General features: G+C 47.1%; 1 protein-coding gene across 2 annotated transcripts in view; it reads left to right on the top strand.

Moving 5' to 3' along the window:
* LOC121281753 (ras-related protein Rab-7b-like) overlaps positions 1–22586 on the top strand; it is a 52586-nt gene that overhangs the window by 18944 nt on the left and 11056 nt on the right. For both annotated transcript variants that reach the window (XM_041194698.1, XM_041194699.1), the window contains exons 3-5: positions 3627–3753; positions 6806–7021; positions 18294–18419. In XM_041194698.1, coding sequence (XP_041050632.1) covers positions 3627–3753; positions 6806–7021; positions 18294–18419 — 469 coding nt within the window. The remainder of the gene's footprint in view (positions 1–3626; positions 3754–6805; positions 7022–18293; positions 18420–22586) is intronic.

The raw sequence follows: 22586 nt of genomic DNA on the forward strand, positions 1-22586 counted from the left end.
GCTATGGGTACCCACATGGGCCCCAGCTATGCCTGTCTCTTTATGGGGTATGTGGAACATTCCTTGTTCCAGTCCTACTCCGGCCCCCTTCCACAACTCTTTCTCCGGTACATTGATCATTACTTCGGTGCTGCTTCATGCTCTTGTCGGGACTTGGAAAAATTTATTAATTTTGCTTCCAATCTCCACCCCTCCATCGTTTTCACATGATCCATCTCTGACACTTCCTTTCCCTTCCTTGACCTCCCTGTCTCAACCTCTGGTGATAGACTGTCCACCAATATCCATTACAAGCCTACCGACTCCCACAGCTACCTCGACTACAGCTCCTCACACCCCGCTTCCTGTAAGGACTCCATCCCATTCTCTCAGTTCCTTCGCCTCCGTCGCATCTGTTCCGATGATGCTACCTTCAAAAACAGTTCATCTGACATGTCCTCCTTCTTCCTTAACCGAGGTTTTCCACCCACGGTCGTTGACAGGGCCCTCAACCGTGTCCGGCCCATCTCCCGCGCATCTGCCCTCACGCCTTCTCCTCCCTCCCAGAAACATGATAGGGTCCCCCTTGTCCTCACTTATCACCCCACCAGCCTCCGCATTCAAAGGATCATCCTCCGCCATTTCCGCCAACTCCAGCATGATGCCACCACCAAACACATCTTCTCTTCAGCCCCCCTGTTGGTATTCCGTAGGGATCGTTCCCTCCGGGACACCCTGGTCCACTCCTCCATCACCCCATACTACTCAACCCCCTCCTATGGCACCACCCCATGCCCACGCAAAAGATGCAACACCTGCCCCTTTACTTCCTCTCTCCTCACCATCCAAGGGCCCAAACGCTCCTTTCAAGTGAGGCAGCATTTCACTTGCATTTCCCCCAACTTAATCTACTGTATTCGTTGCTCCCAATGCGGTCTCCTGTACATTGGAGAGACCAAACGTAAACTGGGCGACCGCTTTGCAGAACACCTGCGGTCTGTCCGCAAGAATGACCCAAACCTCCCTGTCGCTTGCCATTTCAACACTCCACCCTGCTCTCTTGCCCACATGTCTGTCCTTGGCTTGCTGCATTGTTCCAGTGAAGCCCAACGCAAACTGGAGGAACAACACCTCATCTTCCGACTAGGCACTTTACAGCCTTCCAGACTGAATATTGAATTCAACAACTTTAGGTCTTAAGCTCCCTCCTCCATTCCCACCCCCTTTCTGTTTCTTCCTCCTTCCTTTTATTTTTTTTTCTTTTCCAATAATTTATATAGATTTTTCTTTTCCCACCTATTTCCATTATTTTGAAATCTTTTATGCTCCCCCACCCCCACTAGAGCTATACCTTGAGTGCCCTACCATCCATTCTTAATTAGCACATTCGTTTAGATAATATCACCAACTTCAACACCTCTGTGTTCTTTTGTCCTTTTGTCTGTGACATCTTTTGATGATCTGCTCCTATCACTGCTTGTTTGTCCCTACAACCACACCCCCCCTCCACTTCTCTCCCCCCACACAACCACCCCCCACCTGCCACCTTAAACCAGCTTATATTTCACCCCTCTCCTTGGATTCACCTAGTTCTGTTGAAGGGTCATGAGGACTCGAAACGTCAACTCTTTCCTTCTCCGTCGATGCTGCCAGACCTGCTGAGTTTTTCCAGGTATTTCTGTTTTTGTTTTATTGACAAAATTAGGGATCTTGTCTCTAGAAAAGAGATGACTGAGTTCTTTAAAATTATGAAGGGGTTTGATGGGGCAGACAGAGAGGAAATTCTTTCCACTTGTGGTCAGAGGACTTCAAAACTAAGGGTCATAAATATATGACAGTCATTAATAAATCCAGTAAAGAATTCATGAGAGATTTCTTTATCCAGACAGTGGAATCATCCCAGATTTGCACTAAGTGTGGTAGCGGGCATGTAAAAAGATGTATTACCTGTTGGCCACAATGGCAGGTATTGTTCCCCCTCCCGTCTCATTAATTGTGCAGCCGCAGGAAGCATTCCGCTTCCCAATTTGCCCACCATGCTGCTACCTCGCCACTTGCTCACTCTGGGCACCATATTCAAACTGCAGCCACGCGCATACACTTCTCAATGCTTGCAGCCCAGGACTGCTCCGGTGAAGACGTGGCCCCAAAAGCCAAGAAGACTGCAGGCCTCCGATTCAGTGACACATCCCTGGGATTCCTTCTGGATGCCGTGGAGACCCACCACGATGTCCTCTACCCCCCCACTCTGGCCGCAGGAGGCCCATCAGTCTGACCGCTCCGGCTTAGGAGGTGGTGGCGGGGGTGGTCAGTGACAATGCTGCACACACAAGGTCGGCCATCTAGTGCAGAAAACGGATGAATGGTCTCATCCGTGCCACCAGGGTAAGGCAACACACTCACAAGCCCATCACACATTCACTGGCATCTCACTCACTGCCAGCTCAAGGGACATCACCACTCACTCTCTCACACACAACCCCACATCTCCATCTGGCCTCATCTCCTCTGGAGACTGCCTCCCCAGCCCTCACCATCTTGAGGCCACCACAACAGATCAATATGTGCCCCCCACACACACCCTGGGATAGCCCCCTTCTCCAGTAGATCCCTCATCCTGCAGCCTCTTCCCTTTGCCTGAGGCCACTTCTCCTCCTTCCCCAACAAGCCCCAGCCCTGCAGCCATCAAAAAGCCTCCCCCACCTTACGGCTGGCCTGGTAGGTAGACACCTGCCCGTGAGCCCCCGGTAAAAGTGATGTGGCGCTGCCTGTGAATCCTGGCGTTGACGACCACAAGTGTTGCCCACAGCAAGGTCGGCAAACAAACCTCGAAGTCCCGAGCAGAGTGCAGTCACCGGGTGCACCAGGTCGCTTACCTGCTGTTGTTAAAAAAAACATCATCGATGATCCAGCGTGAGGGGATGATTCCAGCGAGCTGGGCTTATAACGAGATGCTAAAGTATTGAAGTTAGGTTCCCGATATGCTGCAGCAGAAAACACAGGCCATCGTCGACAGGCAGAGCAGACAATCGCAAACTGGCTTCACAACGGAGTAAACCTGATTTCTGGCCTTCTCCCCAGTACAAGCCTGACACCTGCTGCCAATGGGGTGGGACGATTCCGCCCATAGCATGCTGGGAATGTGGAGCTCGCTCCCACAAGAAATAGGAAAGGTGTACAGCATTGATGCATTTAAGGGGAAGTTAGATAAATACACGAGGGAGAAAGAAATAGAAGGATATGCTGCTGGGGTTAGGTGAAACAGGGAGCAAGGAGGCTTGTGTGAAGCATAAACAAAAGCTCAGAGCAATTGGGTGAAATCATTCATTTTTGTGCCAGAGGTTGTGTGTAATTCTCTGTAAATATTGGAATGATTGGCTTATTAACAGCACCAGAGCTTGGGGGCATCAACTGGCACCTGCCAACAGCAACTCTCAGGCTGGTCCAGGCGACGAATTCAAAGGATTGCTGAGCACTGGACAACTGCTTTGAGAAAGAAAGTCCCGGCGCCTTCACAATCATGTGACTCCTTCCCACAAAAATATGAATCTCATTATATTTGCGTCATTTCAGTTGGAGCAGACTGAGGTTACATCCTAAAAGTGAGGTTGAGGGTGACTGTTTTTTTCCTGATTCCTTTGATGTAGGGTCGGTAAAACCTCCCTTCTGAACCGGTATGTCAACAAGAGATTCACTCAGGAGTATCGCACCACGCTGGGAGCAAGCATCCTTACAAAAGAGATCGGAGTGGACAATACGTTAGTAAAGCTACAGGTGAGGAATGCTTCTCCTGCTTCATCACGTGCACTTATACATCTGAGAACATACTGAAGCCCTGACTGCTCTGCGTCCAGCCATTGTATAGATACACAATCCCTGGAATGGTCTTCTATTGAGGAAAGTCACCAACACGATGTGATGCTTTTAATTCCTCCCCAGCCTTTGTTTTACAACCCTTGTGCTCAGCTGTTGCTCAGAGGTTGCTCTCTTTCCTCTGAGCCAGAAGGTAGTGAGTTCAAGTTCCAATCCAGACAGTTAAGTACATAACCTAGGATGGCAAGCCAGTGCAGTACTGTGGGCTTGTTACACTGTTGGAGGTGCTGTCTTTCAAATAAGATGTTAACCTGAGGCCCTATCTACCCTCTTGGGTGGGTGTAATACATCTCAAGGCCCAACTTGCAGAAGAACAGGGAGTTGTCCCGGGTGTCATAGTAAATATTTATCCCTCAATCAACAATACAAGAGCGGATTAACTTGTCAAGATCTCATTGCTGTTTGGCTGCTGTGGTTCTTGCACTATAACAGTGTCTACACTTCAAAAGTACTTCAGTGGTGGTGGATTTGGGATGTCCTGAGGCAGGAAACATGCTGTATGAATGCAAGTTATTTCTTTTTTTCAAGTGTTAAATACGTCTGAACTTATGTATCGTTGGAAGAGCTCCCCTGGGGATTACATGAGTAATATCGGGCCAAAGTTTGCCGAAGCAAGGCACTTCACTGTATACACCACTAATTAGATCTTTCCATGAATTCTGCAGCTTATCAGAATGTTTGCATTTTAATTTACCGCAAACATGAGCTGATAACAGGGCAGTGAGGGTGATTGGAGCATAGGACCTCGGTGAATGGTGGGTCAACACGGTGTCTCCTTTAACCAATGAGATTTAAGGGTCGAGAATGAAACCAACGAATGATGAAAAAGGAGCAAGGGTGAACTAAAGTCAAATTAGATAGAGGAAGAGAAATAAAGCACAGAATCTCGTGCTTTCACTGGTGACGGGCTGGAGGTGGGAAGGAATTGTATATAAGGCTGGATGGTGGCACAACCAAACCCCATCACCTTCCCACCTCTGCTCAAATTAAGCTCTGGGCAGGAAGGCCCGGGGTTGACCTTCCCACCCCATCGCCAACGGTCAATTTACCACCACTTGAGGGTCTCACCCCACAGCCAGCTGCAGGCCAGCCTGTTGCCATTGACATGCACCAAAGCTAAAACCACTCAGCCAGCTTGTCATCTCTGGGTGGATCCCAACCAAAGGCACTCAGTGCCAGATTGAAGGACTGGATATCAGGAAAGCCGGGGGGTGGGGTGGGGGGGGGTTTGCTGGCTGGGAGTCACCCCCTTGTCCTTGTATCTGAACCTCTCTTTTCATAGCCCCCCTCCCCCCTTTATTACTTACTTGTGGCCTGGGTTGCTCCACAATCCTGGAACTCCAGGGGAGCTCTTCTGGCAGCAGCCACTGTCTCCTCTGTGGTGCTGCTGAGTGCAACAGCTACTGGGCTCTGATTGGCCGGCAGCTCTCGCTAGGCGGGACTCCCATCCCGGGGTCTTGATTTCGGGAGAAGGCCTGCTGGCGGCCTTGCCACTGCCTGACTGGCTTGTGGCTCAGCGTGGGCCTTCAGGAGGAGGCAGAGTGGGCCTCTCACCAACTCTTCAGCTGGTAGACGAGACCCCCGATGCGTCAACAAGATTCTGCCCAAGGAGAGAGATAAAAGGAATAAGACACAGAAAAGAGGCATAGAGGGAAATTAAAAAAAAATATAAAATCTGACAGTTTTAAAAATGGTTAAGTGGAATTGGCAATATGCCTGGAATGGTACTGAACAGTTTAAACTGTTAATTCTCAAGGTCAGAGAGGTTGGTTGTCATTGAAATAACAATTATTACAATTTTAAAAATGTACTTATGCAATTACCTACTAGCCCTATCTTTCTGCTATTAGTTTGGTGGACAACTAATGTGCAGGTGCAGCAAGTTCTTAAAAATAAGGGGAAGGTTAAGGGCAAGAAGCTGTTTGTTTGAAGTCATTGGAGCAAATGGCAAAAATCGACCAGCAAGATTCGTCACTCATATACTCAGTTCTACACGGTGGCTTTAAAATGTCAAGTCTTTAGTTTTTTTTTCTTACCGTAGTGGTAAGGTCACTAGACTTAGAGGCCCAGACAGAGGCCCAGGCTGACGCTCTGAGGATACAGACTCAAATACCACCATATCAGTTGTTGGAATTTAAATTCAATTAACAGAATCGGGAATATAAAGCTAATCTTAGTAATGGCGACCATGAAACTGTCATCGATTGTTGTAAAAACCCATCCGGTCCACTAATGTCCATCAGGGAAGGAAATCTGCCAGCCTTACCTGGTCTGACCTACATGTGACCCCAGACTCTGGTTGACTCTTAACTGCCCTCTGAAATGGCCCAGCAAGACACTCGGTTCAAGGGCCGTTAGGAATGGGCAACAAATGCTGGCCTTGGCAGCGACACCCACACCCCATGAAAGGATAAATAAAAGTAAAACATGCTGATAAACCCAAAACAAAGGCAACAAAGGTTAGAATCTTGAGCCATCCTCTTACTTTGCAGGGCTGACCTGTGAGTGGTAGCTCTGAAAGGAGATGGTGGTGTTGTGGTAACATTACTGGGCCAGTTATTCCAGTAGGCCCAAGGCTAATGCTCTGGGGGCCTGGGTTCAAATACCCACCACATCAATTGGTAAAATTTAAATTCAAGTAATTTCAAAAAAAAGTCTGGAATTAAAATCTAACCTTGCTAATGGTGACCATATAAAAACCCATCGGTGCCCTTTAGGGAAGGAAATATGCCACCCTTACCTGCTCTGGTGTACAATGTGTCTCCAGAACTTCAACACCATGGTTATAACTGCTCTCAGGGGCAATTAGAAATGGCCAACAAATGCTGGTCTTGCCAGTGACACCCAGGCCCATGGATGAACTAAAAGGAAGTTTGTTGAATGACCACGGGACACCCATGAGGCAGCCATTTAATCCAATATTGACTGACTTGCCCTTTGTTCTCTTACTCAGATCTGGGACACAGGAGGTCAGGAACGTTTTAAGTCACTGGTGCCCTCCTTCTTTAAAGGATCAGATGGCTGTGTGCTTGTATTCGACGTGACTGACCAAGATTCCTTCTATGACCTGGAAGGCTGGAGGGAGGAGATATTGCTGCAAATTCCTTTGGAATATAAGGATTATCCTTTTGCTGTTTTAGGCAACAAAATTGATGTAGATGCTAGACAGGTAAGTTATTATATAACCGTACAATCATACAGTATGAAAGAAGGCCATTTGGCCCATCACCTCCGTCATGGTTCATTGACAGATATTCCAATCAGCACACTCGCATTCCCCATAACCCTACATTTTTTTCCCTTTTAAGTACACAGCCAGTATTCTTTTGAAAGTTACTCCCACTGGTCTTTCAGGCAGTGGATTCCAGATCATAACAATTTCCTGTACTAAAAAAAAACTCTTCATCATGCCCTGATTGTTTTGTTATTTATTTTATATCTGTGACCTCTGGTTACCCTCCTGCCGGTTGAAACAGTTTTCTCCCTATCGACTTTGTCAACTTCTGAATTCTCCTCTGCAAACATCAATAGGTCAATTGTTAATTGTCAAACCGAGGTTGATGGATCTTTGTTAGCCAAAGTTATTGAGGAACAGGGGGGGGGGGGGGGGGTGGCGAAGGTGGGGGGAATGGATATTTGGGCTCGATTTAACACTCTGCCGAAGACAGGTTTGAAGGTGGGGTCCATGTTAAATCTGGTATTCAGACTGCCCACCATCTTGCCACCCATCCCTTGCCGCCATTGCAATTATACCAGTGACAGGGGTAGCCCGCCTGTCACTAGACTAATTGGGGCCCTTAAGTAGGCAATTAATGTCCACTTAAGGGCTTCATCCCATCACCATAAGCATTTAACTGGCAGCAGGAGAGGGCCACTCCAATCAGCCAGCCCGGCAAGTTTGCCTTTGCCGTGGTGGGCAGGGTGGTGGGGGGTGGGAGGGGGCGCTGGCGCCCCTCCTTAACTGGTCCCCTGTGCCCATCACAGCACCCCCCCTCACCCCACCCACCCCACCCCCACCAAGTTGTAACCACCCCATAGATTGCCCTCTCCACATGGCCTCTCAAACCCCCTGCACCGCCCCCCAACCCCCCCACACCCCATTGCTGACCCACAATCACTTAGGAAATTCCAATCTATCCCCGCCCGCAGCCTCATTGCCCGAGTGCAGTACCGGCAGTGGCCACCATTCCCGCTGGCGCTTTGGGTACATCGTAAGTTGCCAGCCTCTGATTGGCTGACAGCTATCTGAGGTGGGACTTCCTGTTCCTGAGGGGCAGAAATCCTGCCTCCAACCTATTAATAGTCAGTTGGCCGTTAAATGGCTGTGGGGCAGCCATTTTTCCCCTGGGCTGGCTCTGCCCTAACTTTTTGGCCATTGGACCACTCCACCCCATATAATTCAGCCCATGGGGTCAGGTCCAGGTCAGCCATGATCTGATTGAATGGCAGAATGGGCTTAAAGAGCTAAAGCCCTCCTCTTGTTCCTTTGTTCTCAAAAGCCCCTCATAATTTTGAATACCTCAAACAGATCCCCCCTTAACCTCCTCAACCCTAAGAAGAATAATCCCAGTTTCTCTAGTCTTGCCACAAAATTGAAGTTCCTCAGTCCTGCTACCAAACTGGGAAATCTCCTAAAGTCCTGATGGATACGGTCAGTCAGTAAACTTCCACATGTAATATAAACAGGAGTTCCTTAGATAGGCAAAAGAGATAATTGGGTTATTGAAATATCATGATGATGGTGACAACACAAGTTCAGCAAGTAATCATAATTCATTACATAGTTATAGACAATCATTAAAATAAAAAAAACTATAAAATAATAAAGGATTGCTCAATTATGAAAATTTTTGTATAGAAATAATTACAGTATGTTGCAAAATGCAGGTCTCCTTAATTGACGGAATAGAAATATAAGTTCTTCTATACGCTCTGCATTTTGTATTAAAGTTCACAGTTGCATATATTGTCAGTTCATTAAATTCTCAATCATTTGCATAGTCTTTATAAAGTAGGTGATTGGGCTATTTTGTAGTCTATTCGTCCTATAACTTGTTTGTGGAATGGTGTCTATTCTCCTTAATTCCATCACATATTTACTTTTGTGTGGTTGTGGCATGAGATAGTATATGGGAGTGGGATTCGAGAGTTATCCAATGCAGGCCAGACAGAGCTTAAGAACAGTAAGTGCTGCTGTCAAGGTACTTGTTGACAAAGGAAAGTTACAAGCGAGTTTCATTTTTTTTTAATTTATTCATTCATGGAATATGGGCATCACTGGCTAGGCCAGGCCAGCATTTATTGGCCATCCCTGATTGCCCTTTTTTAAAACCCACGTTGCTGTGGGTCTGGTTGGCAGGTTATCTTCCCTAAAGGGCATTGATGAACCAGGTGAATTTTTACAACAACGAGTTTGTGGTCAGGTTTTTAATTCCAGATTTTTATTGGATTCAAATTTCACCATCTGCCATGGTGGGATTCGAACCCAGGGTCTTTGGGGTACTAGTCCAGTGACAATACCACTATATTTTAAAATTGATTCTTTCATGGGATATGAACATCGCTGGCCTAGCCACCGATTATTGCTCGTTGCCCTTGCCCAGCAGCATTTTAAGAATCAACCACGTTGCTGTAATGGAGTCACATGTAGAGCAGACCCCAGACCAGGTAATGACAGCAGATTTCCTTCCCTAGTGAACCAGATGGGCTTTTACAACAACCATTTCATGGTCTTTTAATTCCAGATTTTTATTGAATTCAAATTTCATCGGCCATGGTGGGTTTGAAACCCAGGTCCCTAGATCATTACCCTGGGTCTGTGGAGTACCAGTCGAGAGACAATACCACTATGCCACCAGCTCCCCTTTTACATTGTTTTTTTTTATTCTGCTTATAAAATCCCACTCTCCAACCTGATAGAACAATTTTGTTTATTTGCCCGTTGCCAGTACAAAGGCCTGGATGTACCTCTTTCACTGAAAGTCATTATCATTTATGTTCACTTTGTTCATGAAAGGAATATGCCTTTCACAACCACAGCATGTCTCAAAAGTGCTTCACAGCCAAGAAAATACTTTTGAGGTACTGATACTGTTGTGATGAAGGAAACACAGCAGCCAGTCTGTACACAGCAGGCTCCCACAAACAGTAATGTGATAATGACCAGTGTGTGTGACGCTGATTGAGGGAGACATATTGGCCAGGAGACCAGGGATAGCTCCCCTGCTCTTCTTCAAAGTGGTGCCATGTGACAGGACAGATGGGGTCTCAGGTTAACATCTCATCCAAACGACAGCACCTCTGGTAGTGCAGCACTCCCTAGTACTGCACGGGATATTTCTGTTCAACTCCTGGAGTGGGACTTGAAGCCAAGACTCTGACTCAGAGTCATGAGTGTCACCAGCTGAGTCACAGCGGATCCCCTGTAATTATAAATCAGCACATTCAGTATCCGGGACTTACACTTTTTGAAAAAACTGCCTATTTTCTAGCCACCTATTTGATAATTGTAGTGGCGGGTGACTCAGTGAAATCACCTCACAGGAAATCAAAATAATTTAGAGAGAGAGAGAGAAAGAGGCAGAGAGAAAGAGGAAGACTGTGGAGGAAGGAAAGGAAGAAACAGAATGCAGGGCTTCTATTTGAACCAAGCAAGTTTCTCGTGAAAAAAGTTAAGGCTCTGCTGTTCTTAAACTAGCCAGTAGGTGGTGGAGAAGGACCACACTGTTTGACCCACCTTCCGATGCTAGCATTCCTTCCTCGAATAGAGGGCACATTGTTTCCATCAGGCAGGTTCAAAGATAGCAGGAGTTTACTGTGCAGAGAACTGAAGAAGAGATTTAGCCTCCACAATCTGTCACATTCCCTTACATCATGAAAGAACAAGGGTGGAATGCACCACCAGAGTGAGAAACCATTAAATATGTTAGCCTTTCAGCTCTCTTTGACTTACATAAATTTACAGCGAATCTTCAGCATAAAAACAGGACGTTCAGCCCAGCTGACTATGCTAGCTTTTGAGCTCCACATGAGACTCCTCCCACTCTTCATCATCTGGCCCCATCAATATTACATCCTTCTGGTCCTTTCTGTCTCATCGACTAGTTTCTGCCTCATCGACTAGTTTCTTCTTGAACACCAATGCTATTTGCCTTGTAGCGAGTTCCACATTCTTACTCCTTGGATTAAAAACATTCTCCTGAATTTTCAATTGGATTTTTTAGTGACTAACCTATAGTCATGGCCTCTAAATTAATTTTTGCTTTTATTTGCTACACTCCTGTTCTTAAGTAGCCGTTTGGTAGAACAGGACTTGAGTACCACTGAAAAAAGAGACATTTTGTCGACGCTTTTTGTCTTGCACTCATCAGAACAAGGCCGTACGTCCCGAAGACTGGCAGATCATATCAAACAGCACATCCCTCCCGTTGTTCACAATGGACAAAGTACACAAGCAGCAAAACTCAAAACACAGAGTCCAACATTAGATGTGATTCTGTGATTGGACATCATTTGCTAAATAATCCTCAGTGTGCTAAGAATTGCATTGACAACCAATTTAAGATTGTCCATCGGGCTCAGAGTGTGGCGCATTTGCATGTACAGGAGACTACATACATTAATACATGGACCCTATTCTTTGTGGACAGAGAGAACATGTAAACATGTTGCACCTGTTCAGCTAAACAAAACAAGTGACAGTCATTCACTGGTTCATTCTTCACGGCAATTCCTTGACCAGTCAGAGTCAAGCTGCCTGGTTTAAATTTCAAACAATGCTTGGCAGTTAACTGACAGTCACCATCAACTAGTGCATTCTCCATGAATGGTCATAGGGCGTGAAAACAAATTGAAGTATTTGTCCCACTCTCCATCTCTGCTTCCATTTCATTACTGAGACAAGGTGTTAATCCATTCAAAAGAAAGAGGCAAAGATATGCATGAATATCGCAGTGAGATGTCATACAACTTTGAATATGAGCAACACTAATTCCTAGCCATTTATCGACTTGTTATGGCACAGTGGATTGTAAATGATGAGCTGCTCAAATCCCAGAGGGAAACTTGAAACAAAACAGCTGCCACAGCTGTTTTGCAATTTGTATTTTTATTTTGAGATGCAAGCCTTGAATGCAATAATAATAGATCACAGAGTCTTAGAGGTCTTTTACAAAACTAAATTAAACATTTATTAATAAAAGAAATGATTTTAAGCACATACATAGGTTTACAGATTACTACCATGATAACTCCTAGCTCCCCTAATTAATCTGACTCCCAGTTACACCTTCGTTAAAGCCACAGTAAAACAGAATAGATCTCAACAGACTCAGGCAAAGCACACAGTAACCTGGACAGTGATATTTAAAATTAATTCTCTTATCTTCAGTTCCTATAGGCTGCAGCTTGGTACATAGAGGCTGGAGGCTTTTCACACTTGTTAGATCTTAGAATTCCTCCCTCTTACACAAAAGGTTTAATCTCCTTTATCCAGGTTTCTCCCTTTTTAATGTAAATTCCATTTCCCAATGTGTATTTGCAACTTCACTTTTTCCATAATATAAATCTTTCATAGCACTCATATTATCAGTAATCTTTGGGAAAAATAAACACACTGTTTGGCTTAGCCTCCTATGGCTAGGTGTAACATCTTACCATCTCTTTGAAATTCACTACTCTGGTTTATCAAAAAATGCAAATATTCTTCACACCTCACACTCTAAAACTTCAGCCATGTTTACATATTTAGCATTTCAAACCTAGTTCCCCTTCTGTTACATCAAAGCACCCAGGCCAGCTGTCTGTAATTTAATTAAAAGCCCCCCACACACACACACACACACACACACACACACCTATACACAGATAAATTAATCCAATCCCCACTATTAACCTACTTTTACAATAAATTACAATAATATTATGAAAATTATTATATTTTCACAACACCACTGCTCAACATGAGTGATTTTAGTTTCTGCAGGTGGCTCTCGACTTCTTGAGATGCAGTTTTCCCCATAAGGGTTGGTCCGTCTGGGAATTCTGGATTCCGGATTTGGTACCAACTATAAATTTTTGCAGTGCAGCATTAAAAAAAAAAACACCTAAAGAGGGATTGTTGTCTCTTTAGGCCCACTCTTCAAGGCAGCACTGAGGGAATGCTGCACTGTCAGGGATGCTGTCTTTCGGGTCAGTCTCTAATCCGTCAGAGCTCTAAGGTGGTTGTAAAAAAACCCAGGGCCCTATTAGGAGTCAGGGACAATATTTATCCCTCAGCTAACATCAGAAAAACGGATGATCTGGTCGTTATCACACCGCTGTTTGTGGGAACTTGCTGTGCGCACACCGTCTGCCAGGTTTACTTCACCACGACAGTGCCTGCGCTTCAAGAGTCATTAAAGCTCTTTGAGACATTCTGGGATTGTGAAAGACACTTTAGAAATGCAAGTCTTTCTTTCATTCCATCTTCTTGGACAAACGAAGCTGCCAGAGGAGCCATGTGTCAGGTTTGTCACAATAACCTTCCACACACAACTTCTGACACTGGAGCGTGCATTGACAGATTGATGTGAAGTGAGGCATGGAACACTTGCCAGAGATTATGTTCCATCAGCTTCCCTGTATCACTGACACGGATGCAATGAGTCACTTTGCCAACTGTGTCAGGCTTTGGAATGTCAGCTCAGAAACGCACGGGGCAGAATTGTCCGTTGGACGTGCAGGAGGTGGACCCCACATGTCCGCACGGTAACATTGGGCGAGCGTCCCGAAGTCACCCTGCGCCATCACGATATTTCACTGGGCGGGCGCACGATGAAGTCCAACACGTGCACCCGCCATTAATTAACAGGCCACTTAGCGCCCTTCAGTCTTCAATCAACGTCAATTTTCGGGCACAACTGGCAAGCGGGTAGGAGACATTCCTATTAACCACATCCCCGGGCGGGATAAGAGGGCTCAGTGGGGTTGTGAATCTGCTCTGTGAAGTATTTATTGTTGAAAGTTTTTGAAACTTACCAGTGTGATCTGCAGGACTTCAGAACACATCTCAGCTGCTTTTTCTGGACTCTGAACCTTCAGGTCAGCACTCTGCAGTGAGGAATCTTTTCCGGGCCTGCAGGTTTCAGGAAGCCTTCCCTTAGCCTGGGAATGGGATCTGATCTGTCCACTGGAGGCAGCTCCTCTGAGGAGGAAGGGAAGGCTAGAAGAAGGAGGTGGTCAGGATTGCACATTCAGCCTCCAGGGGAGCCACCTTTGGGAGGACAGACGCAGGCACAAGGGGCGCAGGGCCAAGAAATAGTCCAAGGTGGAAGGGGCCACAGAAGACGCCACTATCCTGCTGCCAGGGTATATAGCCAGTGAAGCAGTTACCTCAATAGGACTGAGGTGCAGTGCTGAAGGAGGCTCCGCCTCTCAAGGGAGACAATCAACTATATCTGGCAGATGATTGGGCCTGAGATCTCCCCGAACTGTGTGTGTGGACACCCCATGCCAGTGACTCTGAAGGTCACAGCTGCCCTCAACTTCTATGTCCCGGCTCCTTCCAGGGCTCGGTGGGTGATCTTTGTGGTGTCTCCCAATCAGCTGTCCACACTTGTGTCAAGCAGGTCACAGACGCTCTGTTCAGATGGGCATTGACCTTCATCCACTTCCGTTGAGACCAGGTAAGTCAGACACAGCGAGCCAGAGGCTTCACAGCCATTGCTGGCTTCCCCCGTGTCCAGGGTGCTATAGACTGTACACATGTGGCCATCAAGGCACCAGCGGGTGAGCCCGGTGCCTTCGTCAACAGGAAGGGCTTCCACTCCATGAATGTGCAGATAGTGTGTGACCACAGGATGCTGATTCTACAAGTCTGTGCAAGGTACCCAGGCAGCTCCCACGACACCTACATCCTCAGACATTCCCAGGTGCCGGGGCTCTTCAGTGCTCCAGCCCGGCTGGATGGATGGCTGCTGGGTGACAAGGGCTATCCCCTCAGAAGTTGGTTCATGACGCCTCTCCACCATCCAAAAACAGAAGCTGAGCAGCGGTACAATAGGATCCACAGCACCACAAGGGCTGTGGTGGAGAGAGCCATCGGTCTTCTCAAGCTGTGCTTCAAATGACTAAACCATGCAGGGGACACACTCCAGTACCCTTCAGTCGTGTATCGCTGATAATGGTTGCATGCTGTGCTCTCCACAACCTTGTGTTGGAAAGGGGGGGAACGCGGTGGACGATGAAGCCATTGACACAGTGTTTGCAGCTGCACACGATGAGTCCAGCAGTGATTCCGAGGATGAACATGCACAGGGAAATGGTGAGGGGGTAAACGCTGACCCGGGGCTACTCCAAGGAGGCAGGGACACCTGGGAAGCTTTAATCCAATGAACATTCAGCTAGCACAGCTGGATCACCAGGACAAGCCTAGGCTGGTGCCTCGATCCTCGACACCTAAGTGGAAAATCTGCCAGGTGATCAGCAGTAACTAAAGGCCTGGTACATAAAGCTGAATGTCCAAAGAAACACTCATGACACTTTTCCTAAACACACACATGCAGAAGAAACGAGGCACCCTCAGCCATGGTGACACATCTAACATTTAAAGTGTGAATCAGAAGTTATCTCAAACATTAAACAATAGTGTAAACAATCAAAGAGAAACCATAAAAACCTAATCTCGGGCCAACACAAAAGCACCAGTAAGAAACCCGTGGTGTGCTTAATGTGCCTTATGCTTATGTTTTCGGGTGCTACAGATTGGTCCTGCCCCATCGCTCGGAGCCAGCCTGCTGACCCTGCTTTCCTGTTGGCCTCGATGACCTTGGCGGTCGTCCTCTGGCCTGTGGAGCCTGTGCTGGGCCCAGCCTGGAAGGGAGCTGCCAGTTCCACAGGTGGCACCTCCCCAGTCACTGCAGCCTCACTGGGAGAGGGGAGGAGGAGCAGGTGCCCTGACCCGGAGCGCCCTGGGGGGTGCCCACAGAGATGACAGGCAGCTGCTGCGCTACTGTAAGATCATGTCGCACCTCCCTGCTCACCGGGGATGGATGGGCACCAAGCTGGGACACCTGATGTCCACACCATCTCCCACACTGGCACTGACCAGCTGAGGTCAATGCTGATGTAAGGGTTTGCTGGTCAGAGCACATCCCCAGGACGCCCTGGTGGGTCTCCTGGAGTAGGGTCTCCATGAGAGTCACCACTCTCTCCATGGTGGACTCATGGCACTCGAAAATGAGGCTCATTGTTGCAGCGATCATCCACGTAGACTCCCCCACCATCGAGACCAAGCCAAGCATAGCCTCATGTATCTCCCCCGGATGCTCCCACACACTCGGCCACATTTCCTGCACCTGCTGCATCGTGGACAACTCCAGAGGCCCATCATCAGGTACTGACTGAGCATGTGCCTGGTCCCCTGCTGTCCTCCAACTGCTGCCTCCATGGGCACTCTCTGTCTCTGCCAGCTCCTCCAGTGACTGTGAAGTGCCCTCACCGCTGTGCCCCAGGACACTGGCCGTTGCTCTAATCCCCGTCGAGGTGCTAGTATCTGTGCTGGTGCCTGCCTCGTAGAAATGGTGTGACGCTGGTGAGACTTCAGGCCCCTCAGGTGAGGGGGGGGGTCTCTGCTGCTCCTCCTCCCGGCCCTGCTCTGATGATGCTGAAAGGAAGAACAAGGACAGTGGATCACTTCGCGGGGAGACAATGACAAAGTTCATCCCCGTCCCCCAGATCATTATGCGCCCATCCTTCCATAACCAACGGTCCAGCAATGTTGCTAAATTAACTAATTTAACATTCAGCAGTGCTCTGGCTGTTGGGAGGACAATGCTGACCTCACTGTTGGGCATAAATACCTGGCCGTGCCACCCCAGCCTCACCGACACCAGTGGACCTGGGTGCATGGCGCCTCTCCAGATCCAGGGCCTCCTGCTCGAAGCAGCTTAGTATGGTGAGCTGGGCCTGGCCACCTCCAGTCCTCACACACTCGGCCGCGTTATGAACATTCTTCTCCTGAAAATGAGAGAAGAGCATTGATTTGTGCAAATTGCACACGGACTCTGTCCACGCTCGGCCCACCCCAACCAGAGTGGGGCACATCAGGCCTCCAGTGTCTTCTCTCCTCGCTGCAGCTGATCATTCAGACCAAGATGCAAGGCCTGCTCCCACCCACCCAACACCCCCTTGGCCACATGCTGCCTACATCACATTAGGAACTACACGGTATTTTCTCCCATAGCAAGGAGGCGCAACCACATACAGCACAGAGGGCAGCAGATGGTTCATTGCCCCGACACCTTGAGGCTCCACTTCCACCATCTCATCACCCTGACTAGGACATGTCCTGGAGCTCTGAGTCTGTGACTAGGTGCAGCTCCTCCAGGTTGCCCCCAAACCAGTCATGTGGGACTAAGACCAACACATGGTGCGGAGGAGAATTCATCTCCTCATGACCCACTCAGGCTGACCTCAGGTGGGGCAATATCTGCTCGGCCAGCCAGCAAAGGAAAAACACCCTAAATGATTCAATGCTGTCACGACAGTAACACTTGGGCTGGGGGAAGCCACAGGGGGTAACACTGCCTGCTGGGTTAAATGCCCAATGCCAACATTGAACTCACCCTGCCAGAGCGCAACAAATCGTTGAAGTGCTTGCGACATTGGATCCAGGTGCTCCTCATCGTGGGAGCTCACCACCTCCACCACCTCCTCCCAGTCATGTTTCGTCATGTGGGGGAGCCTCCTCCTCCCACCCTGGGGGACCAACACCTCTGGCCATGCTGCCACCTCCTCAGGGAGGGCAGCAAGGCAATCATCGGAAACACGAGGAGTGCATTGCCCTGCAGCCTGCCCCGCTCACCCGAACCCCTCTGCGGAGGCCTGGAACTGGCCGTTGTGAGCAGCCTACAGGAGGCTGCCTGGCCTTCCTTTAACCAGACTGCGGGGTCACCACTGGACCCGGTAGTCCGTGCATTCCCACCACCGCCCGCCCACTCCCGCTATCCATGGGAGTCGGCAAATACGCTGGATGGGTCTTAATTGGCTCACCCACATAAAATGGCGAAGTGTACCCAATCACAGGCGGCATTCAGGTCCGCGCCCACCCACGCCCACTCCCGCTCTCCCCCACACCCCCCCAAATGGAAAATCCTGGCCATGGAAATTTGAAGTGACCCTTCTGTAACATGACCAGGTTAAAACCTAATGTCCACTCTCTTGAGTGGCTAACAGTGGCTCTTTTTCAACTAATTAAGAAAGTGACTTTAAGAAGCGTGCATCAAAAACTGCAGAATGGGGTGCAAACCAGGCAAGGCAAAGGACTAACGCCAAATTTGGGTTTTCAAATAAATAGGATAAATTGTAAATTTTTTCAGCAGACAGGTGGTTAACCTTGTGAACTATGATTCTGTAGTTTTGCTAACGTTATGATCACTCCTCCTCTCTTTTCACTCCTCCAGGTTGCAAGTGATGAGGCAGAAGCTTGGTGCACAGCTCACAATGTTTCTTACTTTGAAGTGAGTGCAAAAGAGGATATCAATGTGGACCATGCCTTTGAGAACATCACCAGAAATGCATTATTGCAGGTAACAATTACATCGGTTACTTAAAAATAAAAGTAGATAAAGGTCTCAGAATTTGCTGGGTAAATAATGGTGAGTTTAATGCACATGCCGTTATTAAGGTGTGAATAACCCAACAATTTGTAGCAAGCAAGAGTTAGCCCATGAAATGCCAATAGCCACATAATAGCCCATGATTTGCATCTCCTTTCCATTACCCTTGAGAAAATGGGAGGAGCTCATCTCTAACCTACCCTGTGTAATTCAAGAAATTGCCGCTTTTTCACCTTAATTAAACTCGCCGCAAAGTTGGGGCTGGTATTTAACAAAACAAGCACCTTTTTAACAAGGAGAATTATGTTCCTGCAAGGCCAGTCAGCCTCTCCAGAAACTTTGGAGTCTCATTCCTTCAGGTAGTCAATTGCTCTTAGAGAGTTTAATTTGAAATATTTTTCTGGGTTTTTTTGTCTGTCTCTTTCTTTTCAGCTCTCTCTTTCTTAAATATTTCTTCTCCTATCTTTATTTACTTTTAGGTATCTAATTTGGCAACGAATTCACATTTTTTCCTTTTCCATTATTCCTCAATTTATTTCTCATTGGTTAAGGAGATGGACTGTTGATCCCATTGTTTTCCAAGGTCCCAGGTGCCTTGTTGCCCTTATTGTGCCATTATCCACTCTCAGGAACTTGCAATGCAGGTACTTTGAGTTGAATTGTGAGGGAACAATTTAGCAAACTGTACATGAATCCCAATGTCGACTTCCAATGGCCATTTCTAGGCCATTTCGTCTTCACCCCCCCCCATAACAAACCGGGTGAATCAAACACTGGGAGATACCTCGGGCTGTTGGGCTGCATCTGTCAGAGAAACATGCGGCTGTTGATGCTTCAGGTATATTAATCTTTCTCAGAACATGCTTTGTGTTTTGACAGGGATGACTTGTTGAGAGTCTCTATTGTTTTCCATTTTGTTTCAGATTTCCACCATGTGCAGTACTTTCTATTTCTTGGTCATAGGTTACCACCCCCATCTGCACACCCACCACCGCACCTCCCCCTCCCAATCCCCCAATCCCCCCAAACCCCTTCTCCACTCCTGAATCAGCGGCCATTGGTTTGAATTATTTTTTTCGTCCCATGGTTGCTGCTAACTTTCTGGCATTTCACCCAAGTGGCACCGTTAACATTGCTGGTGTAAAAGGTAAAGGAGGACTACTCTGTGAGTGGGTGTTGCCTGTCCTATCCACACCCACTTGGCTGGCAGTGTATATCAGAAACTTGAGTGTGCGCTGCCCACTATCAGAAAGTCATACAAAGATGCGAGCATATGAATTAGGAGCAGGAGTGGGCCATTCAGCCCCTTAAGCCTGCTCTGTCATTTGATAAGACTACGGCTGGTCAGATGGTGGCCTCAACCCCACTTTTCTGTCCACCCTCTGTACACTTTGACTCCCCTGTCAATCAGGAATCTGCCTAACTCAGTCTTAAAAATAATCAATGACCCAGTCTCCTCTGCTCTTGAGGGAAGAGCATTCTACAGACCAACGACTTGAAATGGGAGACCCCTTATTTCATGGCTAACATCTGCCCATCCTTCCAACCCTCTCCTCCTCTGCTTCAGTATGAGCTACTGGTGTTGATGGGGTATGGCTCACCACTATTAATGCGACGCATAAAATCAGTCTTTAAATGTCAGGAGGTGCCTCAACCATGAAAAAGTCACTCGGAAATTCAACCCTCTCCTCTTCCTGACTTCCACCCAGCTCACTCTCTAACGGGGAGAGGGGTGGGCAGTGGGGGGGGATAATAACATGAAACAGAAATCCAAACTTTTTCACTCCCTATTCCAAAAGCTCTTAAGACCAACTCTAGCACCCACTGTAACTAAAACTAACTCAGCGCTAGCGAGGGATCAAACCTGGCTTTGTCCTGGTCCATGACCATCCATCCCTACTCTTGTGTTTACTGCTGAGACACCCGAAGGAGTTCAATTTATTTTTTTAATTTATTCCCCGATCAGGAGATCTTAGGACTAGTGCAGCATAGCCTAAAAGTTAGAGCAGACCTTTGAGTGAAATTAGGAAACACATCTTCGCACAAAGGGTGGTAAAAGTTTGGAACTGTCTTCTGCAAAAGGCAATTGTTGTGGATCAATTGCTAAATTTAATCTGAGGTTGATAAGGTTTTTGTTAATCAAATTAAGGGATATGGGGCAAAGGCAGCTATATGGAGTTAGGTCACAGTTCAGCCATGGTCACATTGAATGGTGGAACCAGCTTGAGGGGCTGAATGGCCTCCTTCTTTTCCTATGTTGGTTTTGTTAGGGCTCCATATAATCTGGATTAAAACAAAAAGCACAGTGCATCTAAACTGAGATATCTGACAGTGAAACTCACAAAATTCATATTCCTCTCCATTCACCGATCCCGCACTCACTGCAGGAAGCCCAGCTCGAAGACAGCAGGAGTTGGTAATAGGGTTGCAATAGTATAACACGGAGCCTTACGCCCCACATTCCATTCCAGTGTCCCTGTGAATGAGGAAGGGCATCAGGCATCAGTTGAAACCAACTCCCTTACTCATGCCTCAAGAGCTCTACCAGGTAGATCAACTCTAAAATAAATGGAATCAATGAGTAACTCAACTCACTTGCTCCTTGTTAACCGACACACTCCTGCCACTGACCATGGTCCTACCTAGTGAGAGAATGTCAGTGTTTTCTCACCGTCCGGCAGCACAGAGCATTTTCTGGATGAATAAACCATTAAGAATGCAGCATCTCAGTGCCGTTGTTATCATATCAGGCAGCAGGTTAATGTGGCAATTAAACCACAGCCCTCTCAAATGTTACCTTGTTAATGCAGCTCATTCAGTTTGGATAATATAATGTACCTTCTTTGTGTTTGTGTGTGCGCAGTGGTAATTTTGAGAGGCCCCATTTTTAATTCAGAGCCTGTTGCCAACTGTGGTCAGAGGTAGGCCTAAAAAAACACAGGCCTGATCCTCTGACCCACGCTGTGGAGCGAATTTTAACTTCCCGAACCTATTGGGAACGTAGGGGCACTGGGAACTTCCCACATTCAAGCATACATGTCATAGAGTCATAGAAGTGTCGAGTCATTATGGCACAGAATTTGCTGGATAAAGCAGGTAAGTAGAAGCAGGTAAATACATCCTGGATTCGTCAGTCCCCGATCTTCCTATAGCTCCTGGACTTCCTGTGACTTGGGAAACCTGCCTGGCCAGAGTTAAGTTTAAAATGGTGGATGAATACAAGGCACATAGCCTCACAATCATATGTAAATTGCCGTCAACCCCTCCCCTCTCCATTCTGCCTCCATTAAAAGTGGACGTGGGTGGGTTAAAGGCTAGGTTTGGGTCAGGAATAAAATTATTAACCCTATAACCTCCCATCTGACCCAAACCCACCCAGTTTGCGGAGGTGAAACTCCCCCTATGTTTCTGTGCACATTTTGTCCCTCCTTATTCGTCCCACTCAGTTCCAGATGCAGTAAGAGCCCTCCTGTACCTCCCCAAATGTTGTGAGCCTAGATTGTGTGAGTCAATGGCTGGTCTGATCATGAGGAACATCATAGATATGATCTTTCCCTCACCCAAAATCCTGACACATTGGAAACAGTGGATAGTGACCTTAGGCACCTATTACCTACCTCCCATTGTGTGTAAAACTGCGAGCCATTAGCCTAAATCAATAGTTTAAGGATAACCAGTGCTCGAACATGAAATTATTATCACTTTTAAGAAGGTACTTTGATATTCCCACAGAAGAGTAGAGTCAACTCATGACCAATGTAATTGAATGTCTTATAGTCACACCTTTATCAAGGAAAGCATAATTCAGTCTAACATCAGACACAATTGTATAACTTAACACAATTCAGCCTCATAACTCTTTTATAATAAATGGCAGCATTGGTATAAAGGACTACACTTGGCCACGTTCTTTCTATTAAATACAAATGGGACTAAACAATACTGCAAAGCTATATACATACAAACATATGAACAAGGAGCTGGAGTAGGCCATTCAGCCCCTCGAGCCTGATCTGCCATTTAATAAGATAATGGCTGATCTGATAGTAACCTGAAATCTGCATCCTGCCTACCCCCCAATAACCTATCACCCCCTTGTTTACCAAGAATCTATTCACCTTTACCTTAAAAATATTC

Source organism: Carcharodon carcharias, chromosome 9 (assembly GCF_017639515.1).
Source record: "Carcharodon carcharias isolate sCarCar2 chromosome 9, sCarCar2.pri, whole genome shotgun sequence".
NCBI lineage: Eukaryota > Metazoa > Chordata > Chondrichthyes > Lamniformes > Lamnidae > Carcharodon > Carcharodon carcharias.